The sequence below is a fragment of the Elgaria multicarinata genome, chromosome 1 (assembly GCF_023053635.1).
Source record: "Elgaria multicarinata webbii isolate HBS135686 ecotype San Diego chromosome 1, rElgMul1.1.pri, whole genome shotgun sequence".
NCBI lineage: Eukaryota > Metazoa > Chordata > Lepidosauria > Squamata > Anguidae > Elgaria > Elgaria multicarinata.
In genome coordinates, this window is record NC_086171.1 from 18,725,800 (window position 1) to 18,752,134 (window position 26,335).

The following is a 26,335-nucleotide window of genomic DNA, read 5'->3' on the forward strand; positions in this document are numbered from 1 at the left end:
GAATCCACTGTGATAACCCAGTTTGCAAAGTTGGTTCTCGTGTTGTCTGTTGGGCGCCATGGGTTAAGTGGCTCCCCCAGAGAGTCACGTGGCAAGAGCGGTCCAGATTGCTGCCAGGCAACCCTCTAATGAAAACAGAAGAAAGTGGCTCTACGACATATGTCTATATAGTTTTTTAAAAAATTGTAGCACCTACTGTTGTGTGGCAAGACACAATGGGCTATTATTATTATTATTATTTATTTATATAGCACCATCAATGTATTCTAAAATAAACTTGTGTGAAGCTTATTAAGCCATCGTGGACTAAAGTGACTTCCAAATGCAACCCTCAATCTAAATTTTAGCTCCAAATCACTTAACTGCCTTGTTAAACATCTTGTGGGAGGGAAAACAAAAACGCACATGTCTGATAATAGGAGTTAAACTCTTTATTCCATTCAGAGGCATCTGGCAAGTGAAGCTGCATTGGGGGCACATTACAGAGGAGAAATGATCAATACTTTTGCGAATACTGAAGTCATTTACAGAATCACATCCTAGCTATTTCCAAGTACTCCAAATTACCAAGTCTCAATTGAAAGTAAAAGACATGATTTTACCACACTAAAGTCTACAAATTTAAGAGAAATGACAATATTTAAATCAGCAGATGTAAATGCAGCACTTATTTTGTAAAATAAAACTGTAAAATAAAACAAATCAATCTTTCTCCAATATTAAGGGGGAAAATATTGGATTCAGACAACAAAAATTCACACTATGACCTTCTCATACTTCAGTAAAGTCAGGTTGCTTACCTGTAACTGTAGTTCTTCGAGTGGTCATCTGTGCATCACACTGATGGGCTCTGCGCCTGCGCTGAGCTTCATTCGGGAAACTTCCATAGCCTAGAGTTTTGGCGGGAACCCTGTTCCTTCTGCGCATATCCCCAGGGGTTCCCGCCCACCTCTTCAGTTCCTAAGTGACCGACATTGTGGCCAACTCAGTACTGAGAGGAAAAAAACATTCATAGCATACACTATTTGAAGAGATACCTTAATATACACCAGTGGGGAAGGAGGGTGGGTCGTGTGAATGCACAGATGACCACTCGAAGAACTACAGTTACAGGTAAGCAACCTGACTTTCTTCTTCGTGGTCTCTGTGCATCACACTGATGGGCGACTAGCAAGCTGACATACCTTGGAGGTGGGTTGGTGTTCTCAGCGAAGAATCTCTGAAAGGACGGCTCGACCAAATGTGCAGTCTTGCCTGGCACGAACATCGAGACGATAATGTTTTACAAATGTAGAAGGGTTTGCCCATGTAGCTGCTTTGCAGAGGGTTGGGAGTGAAACTCCTCTCCCAAATGCTACCGACGTGGCGACTGCTCTTGTCGAATGTGACCTGACCTGTATCGGGACAGGTAGCTTTTCAATGTCATATGCCAACTTTATAGTGTTAACAACCCAGGAAGCGAGTCTCTGGGACGAGATTGCTGAACCTTTGGATTTTCCACTATAGGACACGAATAGCCTCGGTGTAGTTCTAATAGGTGCTGTTCTTTCTTTATAAAAAGCCAAAGCCCTACGGACATCCAGCGAATGCAGAGTGGATTCAAGCGGCGTCGATGGAGCTGGAAAAAAAGATGGAAGGATGATATCTTGTCCTAGATGAAAGTCTGATACCACCTTAGGTAGGAATGCCACGTCGGGGTGGAGCACTGCCTTGTCCTTATGGAATACTAGATAAGGTGAATCTATTCTTAGCGCAGTTAGTTCACCCGCCCTTCTAGCTGACGTAATTGCCACCAAAAAGGCTAATTTGAAAGACAAAAGTCTGAGATCGGTAGTTGCAAGTGGTTCAAAGGGGGATTTTGTGAGAGCATGAAGGACCACAGACAAACTCCATGCAGGGACTATAGATCTAGACATCCCAGATGTGTTACGTAGGCCCTTCAGGAAACTTTTCACGAGTGGGTGAGATGAAAGAGGGTAGACGTTTGTATGTCTTTGATATGCCGCAATGGCTGATAAATAGACCCTTATGGAGGTAAGTTTAAGTCCAGATTGATGGAGCGAATATAGGAACTCCAGGACCTGAGGTACTGAGGCTGTCAGTGGTTGAAAATTTTTATTTTGGGCGAAGAGTGAAAAACTCTTCCACTTAGCTAAATAGGAACGGCGTGTAGCTGGTTTTCTGGATTCAGTTATTATTTGACGTATCGGTTCAGGTAAGGAGGAGTAATCTAACGTATGATCCTCCAGGCAGTTAATCGTGTTGTTTGAACATTCGGGTGCCTGATTTGTCCTTGGTGTGTTGTCAGGAGATCTGGCAGTTGAGGCAGTTTGCGATACCGGTCGGATAGGAGAAGTAGCTTGGTGAACCATGGTTGGCGGGGCCACCAAGGGGCTATAAGGATGCAATTTGTATTGTCCTCCTCTATCTTTGTTAGGACTCTGGTAATGAGTGGAATGGGGGGGAAAATGTAGAATAGAGTTCCCTCCCACTTGATGGTGAATGCATCTCCTATAGAGTTTGGGCTGTTGCCGGCGCGGCTGCAGAATTGTGCACACACTGCATTGTCGTCTGTAGCGAAGAGGTCTATCGTAGGGCGTCCCCATTGAGTAAACAGGCTGTTGACGATGTCGCGATGAAGCATCCACTCGTGGGTGTTTGGTGACGTGCGGCTTAGCAGGTCGGCCACTGTGTTGTCTAGTCCGGCTACGTGTATGGCTGTGATATGAATGTGGTGTCTGATGCACCAGGTCCATATCCTCTTGGTGAGGTGAAGGAGACGGCTGGACCGTGTTCCTCCTTGTTTGTTTAAGTAAAAGACAGCTGTGGTGTTGTCTGATTCTACTGTGATGTGCTGATGTTGTAGAGTCATTACGAAGGATTTCAAGGCCTTTTCTATTGCTAGGAGCTCTAGGTAGTTGATGTGGTTCATTGCTTCTGACTTTGTCCATAGAGCTTGTACCTTGAGTGGACCACAGTGCGCTCCCCAGCCGGAGAGTGAGGCATCTGTGGTTACTGTTTTGGTTGTATGCGGCTTTTTGAAGGGAACTCCTTCTGTGAGGTTGTGTATATTTTCCCACCAAAATAGGGAAGCCTTTATTTTGTGAGGAATTTGAAGTGTGGTGCGTTGATCGTCTAATTGGTTGTTGAAATTGCGAATGAACCATTGTTGGAGGTCCCTCATGTGGAGTCTTGCGAAAAAGAGGACGGCTGTTGTTGCTGACATATAACCTAACAGTTTTTGGATCTGGTGAGCGGATGCTGTGGTGCATCTTCGCAACCTTCTGGCAAGGGATGATAGCGTTATGGCTCTTTGTATGGGAAGAGACGCCCTGCTGTGCACGGAATCTAATTTTATGCCGATGAATCTGATGGTGCGCGTGGGTTGAAGGACAGACTTTTCTGTGTTCACACATAGGCCAAGGTTGAACAATATTCGCAACGTCGTAGAGAGATGTTGTTGGAGCTGATGATGCGTTTTGGCGACCAAGAGCCAGTCGTCTATGTATGGATAGACCTGTATGGCTAGAGTTCTGAGGTGTGCGCATACGGTCGCCATACATTTTGTAAATACTCTTGGTGCTGTGGCCAAGCCAAAGGGAAGTACTAGGAATTGGTAAAAGTTTTTCCCTATTGCGAAGCGGAGGTAAGGTTGACTGTCCTCTCGTATCGAGATGTGAAAATAGGCATCCCTGAGGTCTATGGTGACGAACCAGTCTCCTTGTGAGAGAAGCGGAATGATGGATGAGAGGGTGACCATTCTGAACTTTTGGGTTGTTATAAAGAAGTTTACATCTCTGAGGTCTAATATGGGTCTGAGGCCACCATCTTTTTTGGGAACTGTGAAATATCGGGAGTAAAACCCCCCGAGTATTTCGTTTTGAGATAGGTGTCTGATGGCTCCTTTTTGCAATAGAGCATTGACCTCGTTTTTGAGCACTGTGGATGGAGTTGTCAACTTTATTCCAGAGAAAGGAGGGAGGGTATCGAATTCGATTGAATAGCCTGTCTGTATTATTTTGAGTACCCATTTGTCTGTTGTGATCTCTTCCCAGGCGTGAAAGAAGTTGGAAAGGTGACCGTCGAAGTGGACCGTCGTTGAATCGTGAGTTTGATGCTGGCAGTCAAAGACGCTTAGTTTTTTGGAAGTCCTGACGTTTGCGATATGAGGGAAATTTTCCAGTTGAGTAATGGGGTCGTCTAGGTTGTTGTGACTGTTGCTGTTGTTGTCGAAAGGGGCGGTCCTGCAAGAAACGTGTCTGAGGTTGGTACTGTTGACGGTACCAGCGACGTTGCCTGGGAAATTGTTGTAAAGGGGTTAAGCCCATCTTTTTTGCAGTTGTTCTGGCTTTTTGGACGGAATCCATAGTTTCGTCCGTCTTAGCATGGAAGAGACCAACCCCGTCAAAGGGAAGGTCTTCTATTCTTGAACGTGCCTCTTGCGACAAGGTTGTGGACCTGAGCCAGGCATGTCTGCGAAGGGCAATAGCAGCCATCATAGTTCTGGTGCCACAGTCAGTCTGGTGCCTTGCAGAATGTATTTGGTGTTTTGCCATATTAGAAGCCTCAGCCTGAAAAATTCTGGCCAGGTCTCTGCGGTCATCTGGAAGTTCATCGCATAGAGACCCTACCTTCTCCCATAAAAATAACTGATAGCGAGCCATAGCTGCTTGGTAATTCGCTACTCTCATGGTGAGCGATGCAGAAGTGTATACTCTTCGTCCCATGAGGTCGAGTCTTCGACCTTCTTTATCCACAGGGGAGGCATGTATTCTTTGTGACCGTCCCTGTGACGACTCAACGATGATAGAGTTGGGTGCAGGGTGTTTCATAAGGAAGGGAACGTCCCCTTCCTGTACTTTGTACATGTTTTCCAGACGTTTAGAGGCTGGGATCATGGATGATGGATTAGTCCATGCTAGTTGCGCTGTCTCTAGTAAGGTTGGTAAGTATGGTATAGAAACCAGTGTAGGATTTTCAGCAGTCACAGCATCGAAGACTGGGTCTTTGGGTCTTTCGATCTGCTGTTGGGATTCTAGACCTAACGTTCTGGCCATGCGGAGAATATGCTCTGCAAAACTTACAACGTCTTCAGGTGGGGAGGGCGGCTCTTTTGATGCTACCTCTGCATCCGGTGACGGAGTTGAGGGCGTGATCGAAAGGGCTGATAACGAATCAGATTGGTAGTCATCGTCGGTAGGGGAGTCGCGCTCAGTATGCCGTAAAGCGAGGTTTGTGTCTGCGCATGGCGATAACGGGCGGCTCGGTATCGAGTGTGTCGATGTGCGTTGTCTCGGTCCCGATGGTGGTGGTGTTCGTCGGTATCGAGATGTCTCGGTCTCGGTACGGCGCCTATGTCTAGGTGGTGACGGTGAGGCATGTCGATACGGAGCCATGTCCGCTCGGTGTCCGTGTCTCGGTGGCGAAGGAGAGATGCGTCGGTAAGCTGTAGGCGGGTAATCACGGTATCGACGTGAGTCCTGTTCATAGCGGTGTGGGCGGTAGTGTTCCCAATCTAAGTATTCCCGTCCTCTGGTACGGGAGTACTGGGAAGATCTATCCCAGTCTGAACGGGGAGATCTAGATCTATGGTCGCGATGGCGATTCTCGTAGATCTGTGTTTCTCCTTGGGCGGAGTTTAGAGGCTCCAAGTGGCTTGGCGGGGCTGTTAGTATAGCCGGCTCTGCCATGGTTGGTGGTGACAGATCCACCAGCTCTCCTTCGGAGACCGAAGCGTTTGGTACCGAGGTAGGTGGTGGTACTGAAGCGTTCGGTATCGAGGTCGGTGGTGGTACCGACGGTGATAATCGAAGTGGTGCTGGTGATTCTCTCGGTCCCGAAATGGTTGCCGATGGAGATGGCAGTGTTATTGGAACGTCTAGAGATTGCGGTTCCAATTGTTTTCTTTTCTTTTTCTTTTGCAATTCGATGTTTTTAGTCTTTTTGGTCCTTTTAGGGTGTTTACTAGTTATTGTTGGTGGTTTAGGCGCGGTAAAAACAACCGGCCTAGTAGGTGAGACTTGAATTATATTCAAATCCATCGCGTCTCCTCGGTCAGGGGTTGCTGTAGGTCCCTTTTTGGTAGCGTTAGAAGGCGTGTCTACTGCTCTTAGGGCTCTGTCCCAAAGTAAGGATCTGAGGCGGTCTGCTCTGTGTTTTCTAGTTTGTTTAGTAAATGCCATACAGTGGTGGCAAGATTCCACTTTATGTCCCTCGCCTAAACATAAAACGCAGAGAGAGTGCCCGTCAGTGGGAGGAAGTTTACTCCCACATCGGACACATTTTCTAAAAGGGGCCTTAACGGCCATGCGGCAAGGCCCGGCGATCAAGGATCGCCGGAAGTAAGAACGCGAGTAAATAAAACGCAAAACAGATAGAGGAAAGATTAGAATATAGAAAGAGGAGATGAATAAAATAGAACAAATAGAATAATAAGATTTTTTTTTTTTTTTTTTTTAAACTCTAGGAGGTCTGACGAAACGGAGAGATCCCGAGGTGAAGTTGCCACAATGGCGGTCAAAGAAGAACTGAAGAGGTGGGCGGGAACCCCTGGGGATATGCGCAGAAGGAACAGGGTTCCCGCCAAAACTCTAGGCTATGGAAGTTTCCCGAATGAAGCTCAGCGCAGGCGCAGAGCCCATCAGTGTGATGCACAGAGACCACGAAGAAGAATTGTAAGTTATTGTAAGAAGAAGAAAAAAATCTCCTAAAGATTAGGTAAAGTATTGTCCAAAAAAACAAAAAAAAACACTTCTGCTTTTTTCCTTCTGCTAAACTACAACATAAATTTGTGGTTTTTAAACCAATTAGTAAAGAAATGATGCAGTAAAAAAAGAAGAAGAAAAAAGAACAGACCATTTTTCAAAAGTTATCTAACCTGTACAACAACAATCTTTGGGAAAATGATCTATTCTATGTAGAAATGCCTCTATTTTCATATCAATCTAAGAGGTAGATCAACAAAATGGTGAAACAAAGTTTTGTTTTTGCTAATTGTGCCCCTCAAATCAGTGCAGCGTAGCAGTTCCAATCTTCTCATGCACAGAAACATCACAAACAAAAGGGTCCGAGGTAATAGCATGGCTTGCGCACACGGGTAGGCCCATGCACGCACAGCAGTCTTTATGCACCATGTGTTGCCACATTGTTAAAACTGAGGTAGACTGAAGTTTATTGTAGAAACTTGAATGCATATTACCACAATCATGATTCAAATTACATTCTGAAATTAAAAAAATAAATTTGGTAAATCTCCTGCAATCCCTGCCTTTTGATACAAGTTTTCTCCCTCCTTTTTTTGTGGTTGGTTGCAGAACGTGCATAAATCCTGCTGTATCTATTTCATAAGCCAAGCTTGAGGTTGTATTAATTCATTTTTTTATTTTTTAAAAAACCTTTGAAGTGGCTTAGTCTGGCCCTTAGTAGCGGCTGGATATGTAAACTTAGCCTTTCATTACCTTTAAACGGGATCAAACAATGTCTGATCTCTCCTCCCCTGCCCAATATCATGGTAACTGAAAACAGTATGAAGCAATCTCCTGGAGAGCAGGGAACCCATGCCTCCAAACGGCTCTAGCAGATCAAGCATCCTATCAAACTGAAGATGAAGCTTGCTCTTTGAAACAGAATGGTAAAGTACAAATGGGCTGCAAATGTTTAAGTGTAGCATTAGTAGGTAGGTAGTGATGGTCAAAGGCACAAAGGGTTCATGCATTCAATCAAGTAGTATAAGAGAAAAAAAAGTCCAGTCTCCAAAAGACTTTCTAAAATTTACCCCCCAGCCTCTTGCCATCACTTCCTTGTTCTGTTCCCAACAAAGTACCATCAAACTTTTTCATCCCATCCTAAAAGAAAAAACAATGGCATTGCTACTATCAGAATGTTGGCATTTGTTTAGGTATCGTTTGAACATTCACTGATTTCCCCCCACCCCAAACAAATGATTGTGTTGACACCCTCAGATATAATCCGAGACTATATTTTTCCATCTTACTCCTGTCAGCCAGCAGCTAGAAGCAATCTACTATATATCTTCCACCTCAATAAATTCTGTAGTACTCCTGGCTGTTGGCTGATCAAATTTTACTTTTTTTAAAAAAATAAAATGCTCAAGAACTATTAGCTTTATAAAGTATACAAAATACCAAAGGAAAAAAAGAAAAGCAAAAAAAGGAACAATTTCTTACTTGAGGTATTAAATGCCTGAGGTAGTTTAGTAAAATGCATATTTATCTTTTCATGCCCTGGCCAACACCATTGAACGCTTCCCTTAGTTTATACATGGCAGTGTTATGTAAAAATGCAACCAAATGTAAAAGAAATGCCACTTGGTTAACATTGGGAGTAACACTTAACCTCTTTGTCAATGCCCTTGTTCTAAACCCCAAACCCTAACCCATAATCCCACCCTTCAATTGTCTTTTCTTCTTTTACAAGTGGACCTAGAAGAGCAATGCCTTTTCTTTTTAAACCAGTGAACTCAAAAGAGAAAGCTTCATTAAACCAAGTTCTAAAATTGCTGGGGAATAGTAAGAACAATAAAAGAAGACTAACACGTTTATGTTAAACTGTGAGAATAGAACAAAAGGGAAGTGAAGGGGTCCTTAGTTTAAAGCTGGGTTTTCAAAAGTAAGAGAGCCTAAAGAATACATTCTCGGAGACAGCATATGCCACCTGCGGCCTGGTCCTCAAACAAATGACTGGATTGGTGAAACTTCTGCATATTATTCCAACAGGTGCCCAGAACCTGTCCGTTACAGTCTCTCTCTTTGGTCGGGCCTCTGTCTCCGAAGGGTCTTTTCCTAAACCTTTATTTTCGTCTCTGTTGAGGCTGTCCACTTTGCGCTGTCTTTTGTTGCTGTTGCTGCCTTCTTACCTGAGCCAGTATTTCCTGAATTTTTCGCTGGGCAAGCTGCAGGCAAAGTAGTTGTTTTTAAGTGCCAGTGTTCACATGTCATGTTAAGATAAGACTTTCATACCTTTTTCTTCCCTGCACCCCGCTCCCCACACTTCAGTTTCTCAAATGCATTTTGGACTGTAAAAACCCTAAGAATTCTATGTAGACACAACAGATAGCAGATCTGCTTTCTGAAAAATGTTGCCATAAATTATTTAAATTGTTATGATGAAAACGTTTTTAGCCTACTGAATAAAAAATACCAGAACATACAGCAAACCAAGCAAACCAAATTACTAATTCACAAAAGACCAAATGACTATATCAAAATGAGCCTTTGCCTGCTGAAAGACATCAAGGGGCCAGGAAAGAATTCAAGATTTATTATTTTTTTAAAAAATATATATTGATAGTCCTAGTAATATTTGAACTAGCAAAAAATATTTCCCCCTCTTTTTCGTCTTATCAGGACTATGAAGGGAATGGGGACAATTATTAAAACGTATCTGGTGGGAAATTTCATGCTAACTTGTTAAGGCTGCAATCCTATTGGCCCTGGGACAGCGCGACAGAGACAGAGTTCTAGCCATGGAGAAGATCTGATTTTGGACTCCACCCCCCTCCCTGACCCCATAGACCTTTCTGCAGCCCTTCTCTCTCTGACATTGGAGTGGAGGGAAATGGGCAGATCAAGGAAGGCTCAGGATATGAAAGTGCTCAAGTCCTTCCAACCTTCTGCCATTTCCCCAACACAGGGGAACATTTAGACCAGCCAGGAACTGGTCTAAATGTTTCCCTGCTGCTGCTCACAATGAGAGCGAAATAGCTACAGAAAAACTGGGAGGAAAAAAGCAACGAATGCCACTCTTCCCTCCATGAGGAAATAAGATTGCTCTGTTACTAGAGATAAATGGACTTCATTAAATCCATTCCATCTCTGTTTTGTGGATTATCAGGGGTCTTTTGTTCTGTCATTTGCTAATTGACAGAATTATCTGCGCAGAATGATCAAACAATTAAAAACTGAAAGGACTCTGTATCCATAATATAGAAACATCAACCTACCTGGCATGCATAGAAATGGCCAGTAATTTTCACAACCACCTGATCATTTTCATCTGGTGTCTGGTCACGAGGAACAACAACTTCTGCACTTGTCAAATTCTGAAGCTCATTTACCTGTTTTTAAAAAACAAAAACTAAAATCATTGCACTGGCCTACCATACTTTATATCAAATATATCCAAAAGATATATTTTATATTATTCAACTTTTCTTCAGCTACTTGCCGTTTTGCCTCCTTTACCAATAACTCTGCCAGCAGCATAGGATGGCACTTTTATATGAGCTTCAAGTTTCACTTCTTCTTTAGGTCCAAAGAAATTTTCTTCCTTAAGTTTCCCATAGATTCTTCCTTGAGCCTTTGAAAAATATATGCCAACAAAATAAGTCAGACGCTAAATTCAAATCTTTTGTAAAAACAACATGAAACACATGAGATGCTACAGAAAACTGTGCCCAATGTACAAATCAGAGAGATTGGGTGAAAGAGACATTTCCCTGATTATTCCACTTGATCCTCCCTCCCCCATGTTTTTACTTATCAAAACAGCAGATGATATCTGATACAACTTTGATATTAAGTATTAGAATGTAAACGTTTCTGCATATTACTACAATGGTTACTAGAAAATGTTGCATGTTTATGGAAACCAGTCATGAAACCACCTCAGGGGTATTCACTGAATTAATTTGCCATAATGTTATTAATACACATGGCAAGCAAGCCAGTAAGACACGGATCAATGGAAGCCTAAGACAGTATCATTGAACAAAGTTTGTCCTCAGAGAGTACAAAAGTTTTTTAACATTGCAGAGATAATCTCCTACTTGAATGCAGTACCTTGAGACACTAAGTAGTACATTTAACGGTGAGATGGTCATAGTGAAGTACTATGGCTACATTCTGCTGTGCTACACACAGCAATCTCTATTATCCAAACCTTAATTATCCAATACTTAAATTTCCAGGGCCTGAGGCAGTACAATAATTATGGTTAATTCAGAAAAAACCTGCACAGGCAGATATTGGATTAGAGGATTTGGTTGTACTCTGGCTATTTTACTAAGTCAACTTGTATAGTTTTGACACTGCTTTCTGAATTTAAAAGAGTAGGTTGCCCAAATATCGCCACACATTTAAGCCTTTATAAGTCACAATGACTGGGTGTTATTCCGGGCATGCAGCTATTTTCCATTTCTAACTCATGTCATCCAAAATTCTGTTTGGGACTTTTAAGCCCATTATTTGTTTTAGAAGTTACAATCAGACTACTGATGGGATTTGTCTTGCCAGCAATTAGATCAATGTGGTCAGGCTATGTTCAGAAATGTGGCAATCCCACAAGTGCCCTTGCGAGTGCACAGAGCCATGCTCACATGGAAGCATTTTATGTTATCTGAACTGTCATCTCCAACTGAGGACTGTAAATAACACTGCCACATTTCCCCAATTGTGGCAACCCCATTTTTAAAAACTGCCATGGTTCATTCTGCTTACATTTATAGTTGCGTAACTGGCACACACAACATCAGACACAAACACACACCTTATTCTAACAGTGAGATGGACAGTTAGGGTTCGCATCTCCAGTGAATATTCTTTTCTTTTACTTCAACTATAATGACATTTAAGGTAGCACAGCTGTCCCAAGAAAGGTAAGAACCAGATGCAGCCTGTAGTGATGCATCTCCAATTACAAAAATGAATTAAGAACCTTAGAACATAGTACCTTGAACTGTGCCTCTGGTGGTCCAGTGATTATCACCATTCTCAGCTTGGCATCTGGTCCTTCAGCAGGTGCAATCTAAAACACAAGTGACAGATTTAAAAGTTGTTTGGATTTCCCCCCACACATTGGCTGGGTTCACACATTGCACTAACCCATAGTGGGTGGCAAGCTATGCTGGCTAAGTAGTTATGCAAACAACCTACTGCGCTCATGTCAGACAATGAGGCAAACAAGCTAAATAGAATAGTTTATTTCACCACCCCTCCTCCTCCTGCCCAGTTGGGCAGGTAACCCAGCTTCCTTTGAGGTTGGAATAGAGATCGCTTGAGAGGAGAACAGCAGCAGCGTTCTTGTCTGCTCTTTACTGCAGGTGGTGGGTTCTCAGGGTGATTTATTTTTTTTTGGGGGGGGGAATAACCCACCATTGTGGGGGGAGAGAGAGATCCCAAACAACACACTAACCCATCATGGGTTGTTCTGGAAAATAAACCATCATAGGTTAGCGTGTTGTGTGAACCCAGTTACTTTGATGAATAATAGGATTGGGGTTTTATCAAGGGAACACACATACAACCCTGAAATTCAAACACAAGTGCACTTGTTATATTAAGTGGAAATTCATGTTAATATTTTCCTATACATTGTGAGTTTGGGGACACAATCATTAGTGGTAGGTAGGTTTTTTAAATTTAAAAGAAGAGCTGTATTGCATCACTGCTTGTAGTCAAACTTACTTCTGTTTAAGTGTATTTGATTACAGTCTAGGCTATACCACTTTCCTGGGAAAAGGAAATGGAGGAAGTTGAAAAGTGAGATGAAGCTTTTGCAAGATTCTGTAGTATCGCTAGAACTCAGGGGAGGAATGGGGTGGTGGGGTTGGGGGAAGAGTCTGGAGATAAGATCTCTTATCAGAGATACACTGTTTGGCATATTGAAATCACTTGAAAGAATCCTTAATCATAAATGGAGAGATAAAAATTTTAACCAATCCCCTCAACTCCATAAAACCCAAACCACTTCTACTGCTGTGGAGCTGTTGCTAATTTGATGCCAAGTCTTCTCTTTATTCAGCAGTCAAAGGAAGACCCTGTGGCTGCTGATGCTGAAATATATTAAGACAGCAGAAGTCTAGACAGTGGACTTCTCAAATGGTAAAACTATTTGCTTTTCTTTATTTTGAACATTTGAAGCATCATGAGAACAATTAAGTTGCTTTCATGTTTTCCCATTAAAATCTCATTTTCAACTCTGTGCAATATGGCAAAATAAGCATCAATTCAAAACCGTGGCCTAGAGGTTTAAACCATGTTAAGAACAAACATCATCTAAAAACCATGACCACCAAGGTGGTGGGGGCTTTGAAGCTTATATTTCACCCCCTCGAAGAACTTTTAGAAACATGTTTGTAATTATCTTGTCTCTGAAGGAGTAAGATCCTTTCCGTAAACAACAGGCACTGTTTACTATTTTATATTCAGAGCAGGGTGTCTAAGGTAGACACAGCACTGTACCTGTAGAAACTTGCTGCAACAGTCATGAAGATTGGGAATATTTGAAGTTGATCAGTTTAATGTTACCTTAATAGATGCACCTGCAAAACGAGAAAGTTGTTTGATGTGTTGCCCCTGCTTGCCGATAATGGCTCCCACTGCTAACGCTGGAATGAACAGATGAACAGTCTCAGATTCTGGCTGTTGCTAGGGTAGGGAAAGAAAAAAAATGGGCAGGCAGTGAACAATCCGAATAGTAGCGATCAAGCTGTAACACCACAGTTGAAAGCATATTCCCTATTTCTCAGCACCATGCATAGTTGAGTAACTGCTTTGTAGAAAAGGAAAACAAAAGAGAAATTCACTGGATTGGATCCACATGTTCCTTCTGCAGCAGAAGCTCTCCCTGAGCAGAGTCCTACTCAGGACCCTCCAACTGGTGGGAAGGCGAACCTGCCAATTCTCTCCTCTCTCAGCAGCCCCAAGAACATCTCCCAGGCTGTTCCAGCTTGGAGCAGATTTGGTGGGGGACATAGGGGAATTGATGAGAATGAGTCCTCCAACAATCTGGCAGTGGAAATGGCTCTGCTGGATCAGAAACCTTCCATAGATGGAAAGAGTCTTTATGTCCTGGATGCAACCCAGTGTAAAACCGCAAGATTTCCAACAGTAGCAATTCTAAAATTTTATTTTTAAGGACTACTCATACTGAGTTTGAAAGACACCACAAAGCAAAGCTTTAGCATTACACAATGAACTGCAAGGATTCTAGTGAAGCCCATTGTGTAGGATTGTGTAAAACTTGGGATTCTCTTAGCAATTCCATAACAATTAGTACATTAAATACAAGATCAAGAGTTTTTAAAGACTGTGGATTACACATATAAAATACTAGTCACTAAGCGTGGTTTTAAAAACACAATTTAAGTCAAATGCCTAATGCAAGGTGACTACATGGTAACATGAAATTAAAATATTTACAGAGTTTTAAAACGACAAGTTTTAAAGCTGAGAATGAGCCGCGGCTAGAGAAGAATGCTAAAAGCAACAAAAAAAGCTTTCTTCAGGTATGTGTAGAGTAAAAGACGGAGGAAAGAAATGGTGGTTCTACTGCTTAATGAGGATGACAAATTGTTTACAAACAACAAAGAAAAAGGCTGAAATGCTGAATTCCTACTTTGGCTCAGTCTTCTCCCAAAAGCTGATCTATGACCCCCTTGGCAAAAGTGAAGTACAAACGGAAGGGGAAGGATTGTAGTTTGAGATTGATTAACAAATGGTCAAGGAACACCTAATTTCATTGAACAAGTTCAAATTTCCAGGGCCCAATGAACTGCATCCTAGAGTAATGAAGGAGCTGGCAGAAGAACTCTCAGAAACACTGCCTATTATCTTTGCAAAATCATGGAAGACGGGGTGATGTTCCAGACAGCTTGAGGAGGGCTAATGTCCCTATCTTCAAAAATGGCAACCACAAGGAACCTGGTAACTATAGATAAGTTAGATTTTTTTACCTGTTTTCAATGGAATTTGAGAATAGACAGCCATAGATAAATGCCATTGGTTGAGCCAAATACGATTTTGGGGCTAGCTTACCAAAGTTTCCTCAAACATCCTCAAACTGTCCTGCAGTTTGTGCATGTCCTCTGATTATGCACCATATAGTGCTGTCTGTGAGTAGATTGGATTGTAAGAATAGTAGTTTTCTATGTCAGTGTCAACTGTCAATAAGCAGAGTATGAATGTAGCTACTACATTGTCCCAATTTAACTTCTGGCAGTACTGCATTGTTTAAAGGACAGTCTTCTAAGAATAGGTTATCTTAAGGCCTGTTCTCATGATACTGCTTGTTACATTTAAAAGATGGCCACTCCCACATACTTATGAAAATAAATCATACATCCATATGGTCCATGACAGACCTGTAAGTACTGAAAATTTTGAAGTACTTTTGCAAGCACATGAGACAAATGCATGTTGTGGTCTATAGCCATGGTGGGTGAATAATCCTGTCTTTTGGACAGAAGTTCGGATTAGTTGGCTTTTTAGTCAGTACAACCCTTTCAAATCTATGATTGTTAAAGTACCAATCTGTGTTGGCAAAAAAGAACACAACTTCTTATTACTAGCATGTCAATTCTATAAAGAACATTGCTTTCTGACAATGCCAAAAGCTGCTCTGTCTCTTCAGTGGGTGTGACATCTTTATGAAGGGTGAAGATATTTAAATATAGGTGTACTGACTTTCAGTAGCATAATACAACTGAAAGTAAGTCCACCAAGAGATCTGCACCAAAGCAAAATTAATTATAGGGTGAAGTGAAGTAGCCAGTAATTGAGCATAGAGGAATATTTAGTATGAGAAATAGTATCTGGAAACCCAGTGCATCTTCAGGCTATATATAGTGCAGACGGAACCAAGAGTGACTTGAATCTGTCTTGGAATTGGCTTATAAGGGCGCTATTCTGTTCTTTGATATAGCAATAATTAATTCATTTACATTGACCTAGGGCAGAATTCAATGGGGTGCTTATGCTCCTGATGATTTTCTTACAACCCACCAATTCCATTGCACAAGCCACCCACAACGTTTGTGCAATGGCGATTTAGCGTTTCCAGGGCAGTTCAAAACTACTGTAAATAATTGTTTCTGGAAGGAGGCAGTTTGGCAGAGCTCATACAAGGGTGCTCTGCTGACTTGCCTCCTTCCAGAAACTAGGATTTCTGCTGGTTTCTGAGCTTCCTCTAGGAAGTGCTACATCTCCCTTGCCTAAGTGGTGGGTTCTGGCGGTGCAACTCCACAAGTGGGAACCACCACTTGTGGAAGGGAATCAGAAGGGATGGAAGCATCCTGTTGGATTCTGCCCCTGGTTTACACATAACAAGATGCCATTGTGGATGAATTTTCCTGTGGGGCTTCTTGCTGGTACCGCCCCCCCATTTTGGAAATTCAAAGTTGTGGCAAGGGCGCTTGTGTTATGCGGGAACCTGGCCAGGGTGGGTTGTAAGGGTTGTTAACGAGCCACCCAGAACGTATGGCTGTGGGCGGCTTGTTAGCCACCCCAACAACTCTTCCTGGCTAGGTTTGCCCCCCCACCCATTTTGAAAATGGCAGCCAGTACTGCAATGAGAAGCTTTGCAGGAAAATTCACCCATTATAGCTTCCCGTTATGTGTGAACTAGCCCATGTTTTGAGATGTTAGTTTGATGCCTTTATACCAGTCTTATACTTCCATTCCTACCCACTCATGGAAAGTTCACTCAAAACAAGTTGATTTTTCAGATATTTATTATCTCTCTCTACACTCAGTTGCAATTTCTAAAACAAATTGAAGCCATCTTTTAAAATAATTCAAGATCTTTACTGAAGTCAGATTATGCCTAAACAAATGACTTCAATTGTATTTTTTTAAAAGCACAAAGAACCCCAAATTACAAGGAAAACTGTGAAGCACCCCCCTTTTCCATGCTGCATCCACTGTAAGTATCAAGAAAAAAGCAGTCAGAGCCACTATAGCCAGGAATACAGTTTTAAAAGAGCCGTCCTTCTCTAAAGCTGCCAGTTGATTCATTCAACAGATGATCTTTCCCTGATTATTATTATTATTATTATTAGCATTTTTATACCGCCCAATAGCCGAAGCTCCCTGGGCGGTTTACAAAAACTAAAACAATTCAAAGTGTAAAACAAACAGTATAAAAACATGATATAAAATACACATTAAAACGAATTAAAACATACCATTCATGATTAAAACATCCTGAAAACATACTTAAATTTCGCTGGATAAGCCTGCCGGAATAGATCAGTCTTTATTGCTTTTTTAAATTCTAAAAGACTGTCAAGTTGACGAATCTCCTCCGGCAGGCCATTCCACAGTCTGGGAGCAGCAGAAGAGAAGGTCCTCTGGGTAACAGTTGTTAATCTAGTTTTTGCTAGCTGAAGTGGATTCTTCCAAGAGGACCTGAGTGTGCGTGGTGGATTGTACGGGAGAAGGTGATCCCGCAGGTAGCCTGAACCCAAACCATGTAGGGCTTTAAAGGTAATAACCAACACTTTGTACTTCGCCCGGAAACTAATCGGAAGCCAGTGAAGAGATTTTAAAACTGGTGTAATGTGGTCACCCCTAGGTGTACCAGTGACCAGCCTGGCTGCGATATTTTGGACTAATTGAAGTTTCCGGACTAGGCACAGAGGTAGCCCCATGTAGAGCGCATTACAGAAGTCAAGCCTCGAAGTTACCAGTGCGTGCACTACCGTCTTTAAGTCTTCTGACTCTAGGAAGGGGCGCAGCTGGCGTATCAGCCGAAGCTGATAGTAGGCACTCCTGGCAGTTGCATCTATCTGGGCCGTCATTTGGAGCGATGGATCCAGAAGCACCCCCAAGCTGTGAACACAGTCTTTCAGGGGGAGTGTAACCCCATCCAGAACCGGTTGACACACTGATGCTTTTAATAGGCCAGTTCACAGGTTAAACAACCATGCGCTGTCGGGGACAGGTAGGAGAGAGTGGGCATGCTCCTTGCAGTGCCCCAGCTATTTCCACTTTTAATCAACAACCTTCTGGTTTTTATCAACAACATTTTCTTCACTATGGTGGTGATTGTGCTTGCTCTTTATACTGATTTTGCAACAATCTTGAACGCCAAGCCTGCATCAGATCAAAAGGATATCCTTACCAGCCTGATCTAGATTCTAGACTTTGTCCCTGAAACTTTGTCCCTCTTGCCTAACCCCACAAAAACTTCTAGCCAAAATTAATCTTGGAATTAAATGTGTTTGAAGCTGCAAGTATGATGCTGAAGAATGTTAGCTCCTATCACAAATAATTAAAAGTAGTAATTGGGTGGAGGCCATTATCCTGAGCTTTGTCACCATGCCATGCAGTACTCCTGCTCTTTCTTGAATTCAAAGTAGTCTCTGGAAACTTCATATCATTTTCACAACAGAAGAATTAGAGTACTTTTATATTAAACACTTCCCTTCTTTGGTCTCCAGAATGCTCTTAGAAGGTCATGCACTGCATAATTCAAGCCCCAATCATATCCAAACCAAACTTTTAAAAATCTCATGTTAAAAACTCCTTTTGATGAACAGTGTCTGGCAGGAATAAGCAATATTTTACTCATTTAACACATTTTGAAAACACTCCTTCAAACACAATGCATGAACAGCACATGCTTTTAATACTAGTTAAAAAGCATTATAGTAAAGTATACCTACAATAAAAGGACAATGGTAGAGTTTAATAATTTCAACTTCATGTTTAACAAGATGTATAAGGACAGGCATCTCATAGATCAATCCCAGGACTCCATTTTATTTATTTAGGGAGCAATCTATGGCCCCTAAACAGCGCCTGGGGGACCATAGGGTATTTTGGATTCCTGGATCTGAGGTCAGAAACAGCACTTTGACCTTGGATCCAGGGTTCCATATTCCCTGCCCGCTTCCCCCGTAGCTGGCCCAGGGTGAACCATGCCGGCTGTCTTTCTGAGATCACAAAAGTGAAAAAGCCTATCTAGTTAAAATACAGAGCAGGAGGTGCAGTGGAGGTGACAATTGCCTCCACTGCAACTCCCACTCTGTACCAGATGCTCATAAGCCTCCGAATTCCAAGGGCTGATTTCATAGGATTGTGCCTTTAAAACATTTCTTGGCCATCTTTCAGGGCAGAAGCTCCCTACATTCATTGTTGATCCATATGGTCATATCCTTAACATATTTGCCACTCTTCCCAGTCATCTAATAAAAAGGTGAGTCATCTACCCAAGTAAGCATTTTGCATGCATTCTCATTCAGTTCTTGTTTATATATTGCTCAATGACCTCTCAGATGAGAACACATGCTGAGAGATAGCCTAGTTCCCCACTACAACCTAATGAAAAGCCAGATTATAAATTCCCAGTCACAGCTACTAGTGATCCAACATGTGAATGGACAACAGCTATAACCAACCATCTACAACACAAAATGACAGCTAATTACCCCAAATGGAGGGTATGAAGAGGCAGCAGCAGCTGAAGCAACACCCACTGTGGGAGGTGGTATCCCTGAAGAAGAAGGTGGGAATAGACCCAAGGCGTTCAGATTTAATCCTGGAATTAAATGTGCTTGAAGCTGCAATGACATAAGAGATAGTTAAGCTGTACCACTTATTAAAAATATTACAATCTTAAATAAAGATACCTTTCTTGTTCAGGGGGCAAATTTTAAAACGTTTAGCCTAGACTGACAGTTAACCCTGCTAATAATTCTTTTTTTAAAAAAAGTTTGACGTTTGTCACTATTCTGCTAGAAGGAACCTATTCCTGCAGTGGCACAACAGCAGTGGAAGCCTAAACCCATACAATTGCTTATTAGGGCATCCTGTGATGACTCAGAGAAGGATGAAGGTCCCTTGCCTGCAAGAACTGCTGTAGCAAAGGTCTTAAAGCAGGGGGAAAGTGCTCAGCCAAGAAATAGAAAATTCACGTGATTTTACCAAATTGTGATCACATTCTCTTTTGAAGCCTTGAAGATTGAGAGCTTTTTTTCTTTTTCTTTTTAAAGATGAAAGTTATAGGATGTTGCTTTTTTACGTGAAATACCAAATGTAAATGCTTTTACAAAGTAGTCAGGGGATACATGCAACAATCATACGGGGAAGAGCATTTTTCATGGACTGGTTGAGCAATCTCACCGTGAATGAATAAAATCAGGTTTGGTGCTTGCATGTCTTTAACGTTTATGTTCTGACCAAGCCTTACCACCAGAAAAGACAATTGTGCATAGCTTTCTTTGTGAAGCTGATGGCAGGGGGTTCATCCCTCACCTGCATGCCTCCTTCCAATTATCATATCTGGAGGAGGATCAGAAATATGGCCAACTTAAACCCCGACATAAGAAACGTACTTACATTCATAGCAGCAATATCATTTTCATACGACTCCCTGATTTTCTTCATTATTTCTTCCTCTGCCTTGGCACATGTTTCAATACTGCCTTTAACTGTAATGGTCCTTTCTGGATTATATAGCGTCAAGTCCTGCAATCTACAAAGCAGAAAGCAGTAAAGTGATATGCATGTAATGGGTAGTACTTACAGCTGAAACAGAAAGTAAATTATATCTAGAGGGCTTCAGGTTTACAGTCTGTCGGATGTACAAAACCCAGAAAAGCAGTACCACTATAAAGGAAACAGACTCCTCTATCCTTTACAGGAGTGGCAAGCCAAAGAGAGATGAGTGACAACAGGTTGCTCTCCTTTCTTCCAAAGGTATTCTGTTATTCTTTGGAAAAGGACAAGAGACTAAAGGGTCTGTCTGCTGCTGAACAGGGTTACGGAATTTTTTACAGAATCCTGTGCCCAGAGAGCACAACTATGGGGTGAAATTTATTTTATTAGCAATTTTATTGTGATGAACAAGGGTTGAGATTCAGATGTACTTGGTGACCTTATGCATGTCTTCTAGGGATGCTTGCATCAGTGGCTGTAGACACAGTGGTTCCCTGCAGAGGATATGGGAGGATTTCTTCTAATACAGCCTGTTTCTGTACTGATAAACAAGCACAACCCATCCCCTCATCTAATAGCCCAATGAGGCTTTAGAAACCTTCTTAATCTGAACTAACAAGATGCATCTAAAGCCAGAAGTGTGTCTGAGATAGATCCACAGCAGTCTATTAGCATCCGAGGTGTACCAAGCCTTCTCCCAACGATTGGGATAGAAGCCAGGAAGATGAAGTCCTTGGGATTTGAAAAACACAGAACATTCAACGCAAAGCACAGACAGATCTGTCTGAATGACCACTCTGTCCTTGTGAAAAACATGCACCTTAAGGCATGAGGTTTACAGCTCTGAGATTCTCTGAGCCAATGTAAAGAACTAAACTTTGAGGGTTAGGAACATAAAGGACAGGGTGCAGATGGGCTCTTGAGGAAAAACGCCATGTAAATAGCTGTTTCCCTGAAACACAGTTAGGATGGCGAGACAAAACTAAGATAGCCTTCTCCTTCACCCTTGAACTTAGGGCAGAAAATGGCATAACTCCCAGGGATGTTTGGATTGACCAAGAGTTCCCCTTAGCAGGCAAGTTAAGCTTCCTTAATAATGGTAGAGATTGGTTTTCTGGGAAAGGGGCTGTGCCATTTTTCTCTCAGCTCTGCTTCAAAAATAAATATATATTTAAAAATATCCAGGAAGGTGTAAATTTCACCCTAGGGAAAAGTCCTTCTGCCCCCTTGAGCAGGCACTGACCCATACTGTGAATTCCAATACTTTTAAGTGCCTTGATTAAGACAGGCGAGAATAAGGCTAGGAAACAACATCATGCTCACAAACACCAGTTTTGGGCACTTTTCTTGGTACCCTTCGAGGTGCCTTAGCCTCCCACGTTTTTTTGCTAGCAGTTGAGATTGTCAAAGCAAGTTGACTATATGTGAGTCTCAGAGACATTCTTAGAATGTGCATTGTGCAATGGATTACAAGTGTGCAATGGTGCCTCATTGCTGGGAGAGGCAGCTGGGAACACTTGTTTAGTATATTAGGACTTCACCTGTGCCTTGAAGTTGGACTTTTGGGCAGGTTACTCGTCCTTTGTGACAGACCATGCCAGCCATTTTGTGGTTGTGTCCAGGCCAGTTTCTCAAACTGCCAAATGTGCCCACAGGCCCCCAAAGTTCGCCTACTCCTGGGCTAGAAGTTATCTTTGGGAAAGTAACAACAGGCATCTCTCTCTTCCTCCATCAACCTCTCCAGTCAACTCAACATAGCCTGCATTGTTGACATTGTCATTATGTATTGTGGCCTGAAGAGACATATCCCCCCACCCCCACGGATGGATGACAGCATGAAAAGCAGTCTCTTTCTTCCCTGAGTATACCATGATCATGCCTGCAGGCACACACACAGGGATCCTCAACAAGGCTGGTTCCTGACTTCTCAAACATCTTTTTTTGTCCCATCTCCCTTTCTGCTAATTAATCTGTCCATAAAAATGCAAGATAAAAAGACATACAGAAAAAAAGAGGAGGAAAAGCTTGAACATTCAGTGACTCTGTTATATAGAGCCACCAAGGAAACAGACCAAAAAAAAAAAAAAATGGTATGAGTGCAGTTAACACTAGCTTTCAGAAAATCCTGTTGACCATTAAACTAGTTCCAATAAGGACATCATTTTGAAGTTACATGCTGCTCAAAACATGTTTTATGCTATCCTCTGACAAAAGTAGATTTGGTTGTTGATTTATGGACCTGCTCTTTGAATTGTTTTAGCTTTGCTGTTGATACCTAGAAGATGAAACTCTTAATGCATTATCTACACACACACACACACACACTAACATGCACCATTTAGCAATGAAATCATTGAACACTTACGGAGATATTGTGATTTTAGTGTCTGTGTCCTGTTCAATTTTCTTCAAATTCCGTCCTTCTTTACCAATAAGTCGGCCAACAAAATTGTTATGTGCTAGTATCTTCAAGGGGATTTCTTCTGTACTGTAACCAGTCCACAGAAATGTATGAATTCAGAGTCTCATAATTCACTATCAGCCAGAAATTTAGTTGAATCATTTCTCAATGAGTCAGGCAGAGATAGCTTTAACTATATAATCCTGATGCCCTCAAACTGTCATGATAAAATGGCTCAAAATCAAGAAAAAAAATGTTGATTTCTTCAAGTATAATTATTAGTATTAAACATAGCTAATGATAAGCCTGTTTTGCAGAAGGAATGTTTCTGCTGTTTCCTTGACCCTAAAGCCACTTTCCTTTGCACCTTGTAGCCACAGATTCTTTCCAACTCTGGCCAAGAATGGAAGCAGCCTGCATCAGTTAGGCTTCATATATTCCCTATCTCCAAAGAAAGCTTCTGTCTTCTTTTCTACCTGATAGCCACAGACTGTCTGGATTACAATTTATCAGGGTAGGGGGAGAAAGAGTAAAGAATGAGTTTGTTTGTATGTATGCACTCCTTTACACACCAACAACTACACTAGCTCCTTCAGCTTTGGTTACTATTTGTCACAATAGAGCTTAAGGAAGGCGAACACCGACATAATCCCACTTTCTACTTTATAAGGTAAAAGGTGGGGAAAAGAGAAGGTTGCCCTCCCACATCCTTCTTTCACATATACAAGATGGATTCTTATGTTATAGGGAGTAACATGGCTTTTGCATCTCCCGAGGTTCCTGCAAAGCTGCCCCAGTAACACAGGAGTGTTAACAACCAAAGAGGAGTTAAGTTTAATGCCTTTCCTTTTCCTGATCAGATTTCTACTTCGCCCACCTAGATTCTGTCTTCCTATGTTACTGAAAGGGTATGGGATGGAAGCACAGTCCTATGGTAATAAAGCATTTGGCCCAGGGACTACAACTTTGCTAAAGTGATTCTAAGCAATCTAAACAATCCATTTTCTACACATGGGCACATTAAAATGATAGCTTGTGTTAGACTTTTGTTTTCTCATAAAATAATTTTAATTAGCTTCAATTGTCATAACAAATGCACTCATTTTCAATTATATTTGTGTTGATGCTCAAATACAACATGCAAAACTGTTATTTTGCTTCTCAGTCATTAATTGTTTATACTATATCATTGGTAGGTGGACTGGGAATGATCCCCTGAATGCCTGGTACTGAAGAATATGGACATTATTGTTCCTTACATATGTTTTATTTCCTATTTCCAAGTGTTAGACTTTCTTTTGTTTTCTTTTTTGAAACTACACAAAACAGGAACTGAGAAGTGAAACAAAGAGCTTTGCCCTTCTATTTTGGAACTGCCCATCAACTACTTCCATCAGCTATTTTATCTTACAAACAAACCTAGCACAAGGATCAAGACCTGACATTCCTATAGGATCATCTACTGTTTTATTGTTGTTAATTATCTATTTCAGATTTACTATTTCAAAAACTTATACATTCGTAATAAAACATTCTTTACTCACAATTTAGTATCTTGAGCTTCCTTCTGCATTATCTCCATGATAATTTTGCAAGCAGTTGAGCACCCTTCTGGAGTAGAATGGATTGTAATTGGTTTTTCAGCAGCACCTGCATTTTCTTTACGATGAATATCAATTCTGGAAAGAAAGAAAGAAAGAATTTATTTATTTTTTTGCAATTTTCAGGGAGCAGTTCCACGTTCTGAACTAGCAGATCACAATTGACTATGAACCAGCATAAAACAACTTGTGGCCTGGTTATGAATATACATACCCCATTCATACCAAAAGATGCATCCAGTCCATTCAACGGGGCCCATATGTATATTGCAATGCAGATGGGGATAGCCATTTGCTATCAGCTGTGAATGCACGAAGGATACATCTGTATATAGATCTTCTCTGCTAGATCAGGCCAATGACAACTTCTGGAGAAGACAATTATATTTAACTTTCTGTAACCATCCAAATTCCATAGGATGGATCTAGGATCTGCCTTGTGCAAGAAGAAATGGCTTTCTGCAAGAGGAAGTGCTGTTTGCTCAATTTGGGGGGATATCACCTCTGCCCACACCACAGCTCACCTAATCAAGCAGGGTCTCCTGACACTGGGCCTGTTCAGAAGACACCTTAAAACATGGCTTTAACCATGGTGGTTAAGCCAGAAAGCCAGGCCGTGTTCAGAAGACACCTTAAACCATGGCTTTAACCATGGTGAATAAGGCTTTTTGCTTTATTCACCAAGGTTAAAGCCATAGTTTAAGGTGTCTTCTGAATGGGGCCTCTGAGTGGCATTTCCAGGGGGATGGAGAAGCTGTCATAAAGAGGAGTCAACTGTCATGAAGAGGAGTCAACTTCTGCCAGTGCAGTTGACCTGGTGTAAATCTGGATCGAACCCATATAAATCATATTCACCCACTACCATAGGACTACATTGCTAAATATGATAACTTCAAAGGAGTTTGGACAACTTCATTAAGGATTATAACCAGGCAGTGTTTACATCTTGCTGCACCTTCCTGCAAGCTCTTTCCTCTATTGCAAGTGCCAACAGAAAAATCCTAGTCCAGGACGAGATCTACTGCAAGCAGGTTAAAACACTTTATATGGAATGTGTCATGGGCCCCAACGGTTGTCAAAAATGTTATAAACCAGTTTAAAGCAGTAGTGTAGATCCTGCCCTGGTCGGATGCTTGTTACTTGTCTTAATGTTAGTACCACTGTTTCTCTAGCAGATCTACTAATTCAGGAAGTGTCATCTTTCAGTTCTGCAGCAACAACTAACTCTAGAGCACCAGCATAGCTCAGTGAATAAAAAGGTGCTTTACTTGGATTCAAAAGAAATAGACAGCAACTCCCAAAAGCTATTATCACAAAATGGATGTCAATATAAGCAATGAAATGCAGAGATTTCACTTGCATCAGTGAATGCTAACTAAAGGCAAAACATAGCTCGATACTACAGCTTGCTCCAACGTAAGATAGTACAGAGTTAAAATATAGTCTCAAGATTTCATTTGACAACTTCCCTATGCTTAGTTTTAATGGGAATACATTACAACCCACATTGTCCCAGTCCAGTCATCATACTGCCAGGTCAAACCATAGTTGAAAATTGCCAAGCACGCTGTAGGGTTTGCTATGTTCCTCCTCTTACAGACAAATTTCACATTTTATTTTATTATTTATTAAATTTATATCATGCCTTTCTCAAAAATAAAAATTTGGTGCTCAAGGCTGTTAACACTAATAAAATTGAGATTAAAACAGAAATGTAACTATAAAGCAACATAAAACTTAATAAATTAAAAATACGATAGAAGAAAAAATATCATCCAAACCATTACCACCTCTTTCAGCAACAGGATCAACTTTCATGCCAAAGGCTTGCCTGAATAAAAATGTCTTTCCCTGCTGGAGAAAGGGCAATCTAGTCACCCTCAGCAAGGAGTTCCAAAGACCGGGAGAAGCCACTGAGAAAACCCTCTCTTGTGTTCCTACCAAACATGCTTATGATGGCAGCAGGACCTAGAGAACTGCTTCCCTAGAAGATCCTAAAACCTTGGCAGGTTCGTATGGGAGAATGTGGTCTTTCAGGTAGCCTGGTGCCAAATCATATAAGGTTTTATAGGTCATAATCAGCACTTAGAATTGTGCCCAGAAACAAATCAGTAGCCAATGAAGCTGTTGTTGTAACAAGGGAGTCATGTGCTCTC

The 26,335-nt window shown here is 41.6% G+C and overlaps 1 protein-coding gene across 1 annotated transcript in view; it reads right to left on the reverse strand.

The window, feature by feature from the left end:
• Positions 1-6,676: 6,676 nt before the first annotated feature.
• Positions 6,677-26,335, reverse strand: part of IGF2BP3 (insulin like growth factor 2 mRNA binding protein 3) — an 85,844-nt gene continuing 66,185 nt past the window's right edge. Inside the window, exons 7-15 of the mRNA XM_063123750.1 lie at positions 24,123-24,257; positions 22,543-22,665; positions 20,079-20,214; positions 19,169-19,300; positions 13,266-13,385; positions 11,689-11,763; positions 10,186-10,317; positions 9,962-10,075; positions 6,677-8,911 (exon numbers count right to left, since the gene is read on the reverse strand). Coding sequence (XP_062979820.1) covers positions 8,810-8,911; positions 9,962-10,075; positions 10,186-10,317; positions 11,689-11,763; positions 13,266-13,385; positions 19,169-19,300; positions 20,079-20,214; positions 22,543-22,665; positions 24,123-24,257 — 1,069 coding nt within the window. The 3' untranslated portion in view covers positions 6,677-8,809. The remainder of the gene's footprint in view (positions 8,912-9,961; positions 10,076-10,185; positions 10,318-11,688; positions 11,764-13,265; positions 13,386-19,168; positions 19,301-20,078; positions 20,215-22,542; positions 22,666-24,122; positions 24,258-26,335) is intronic.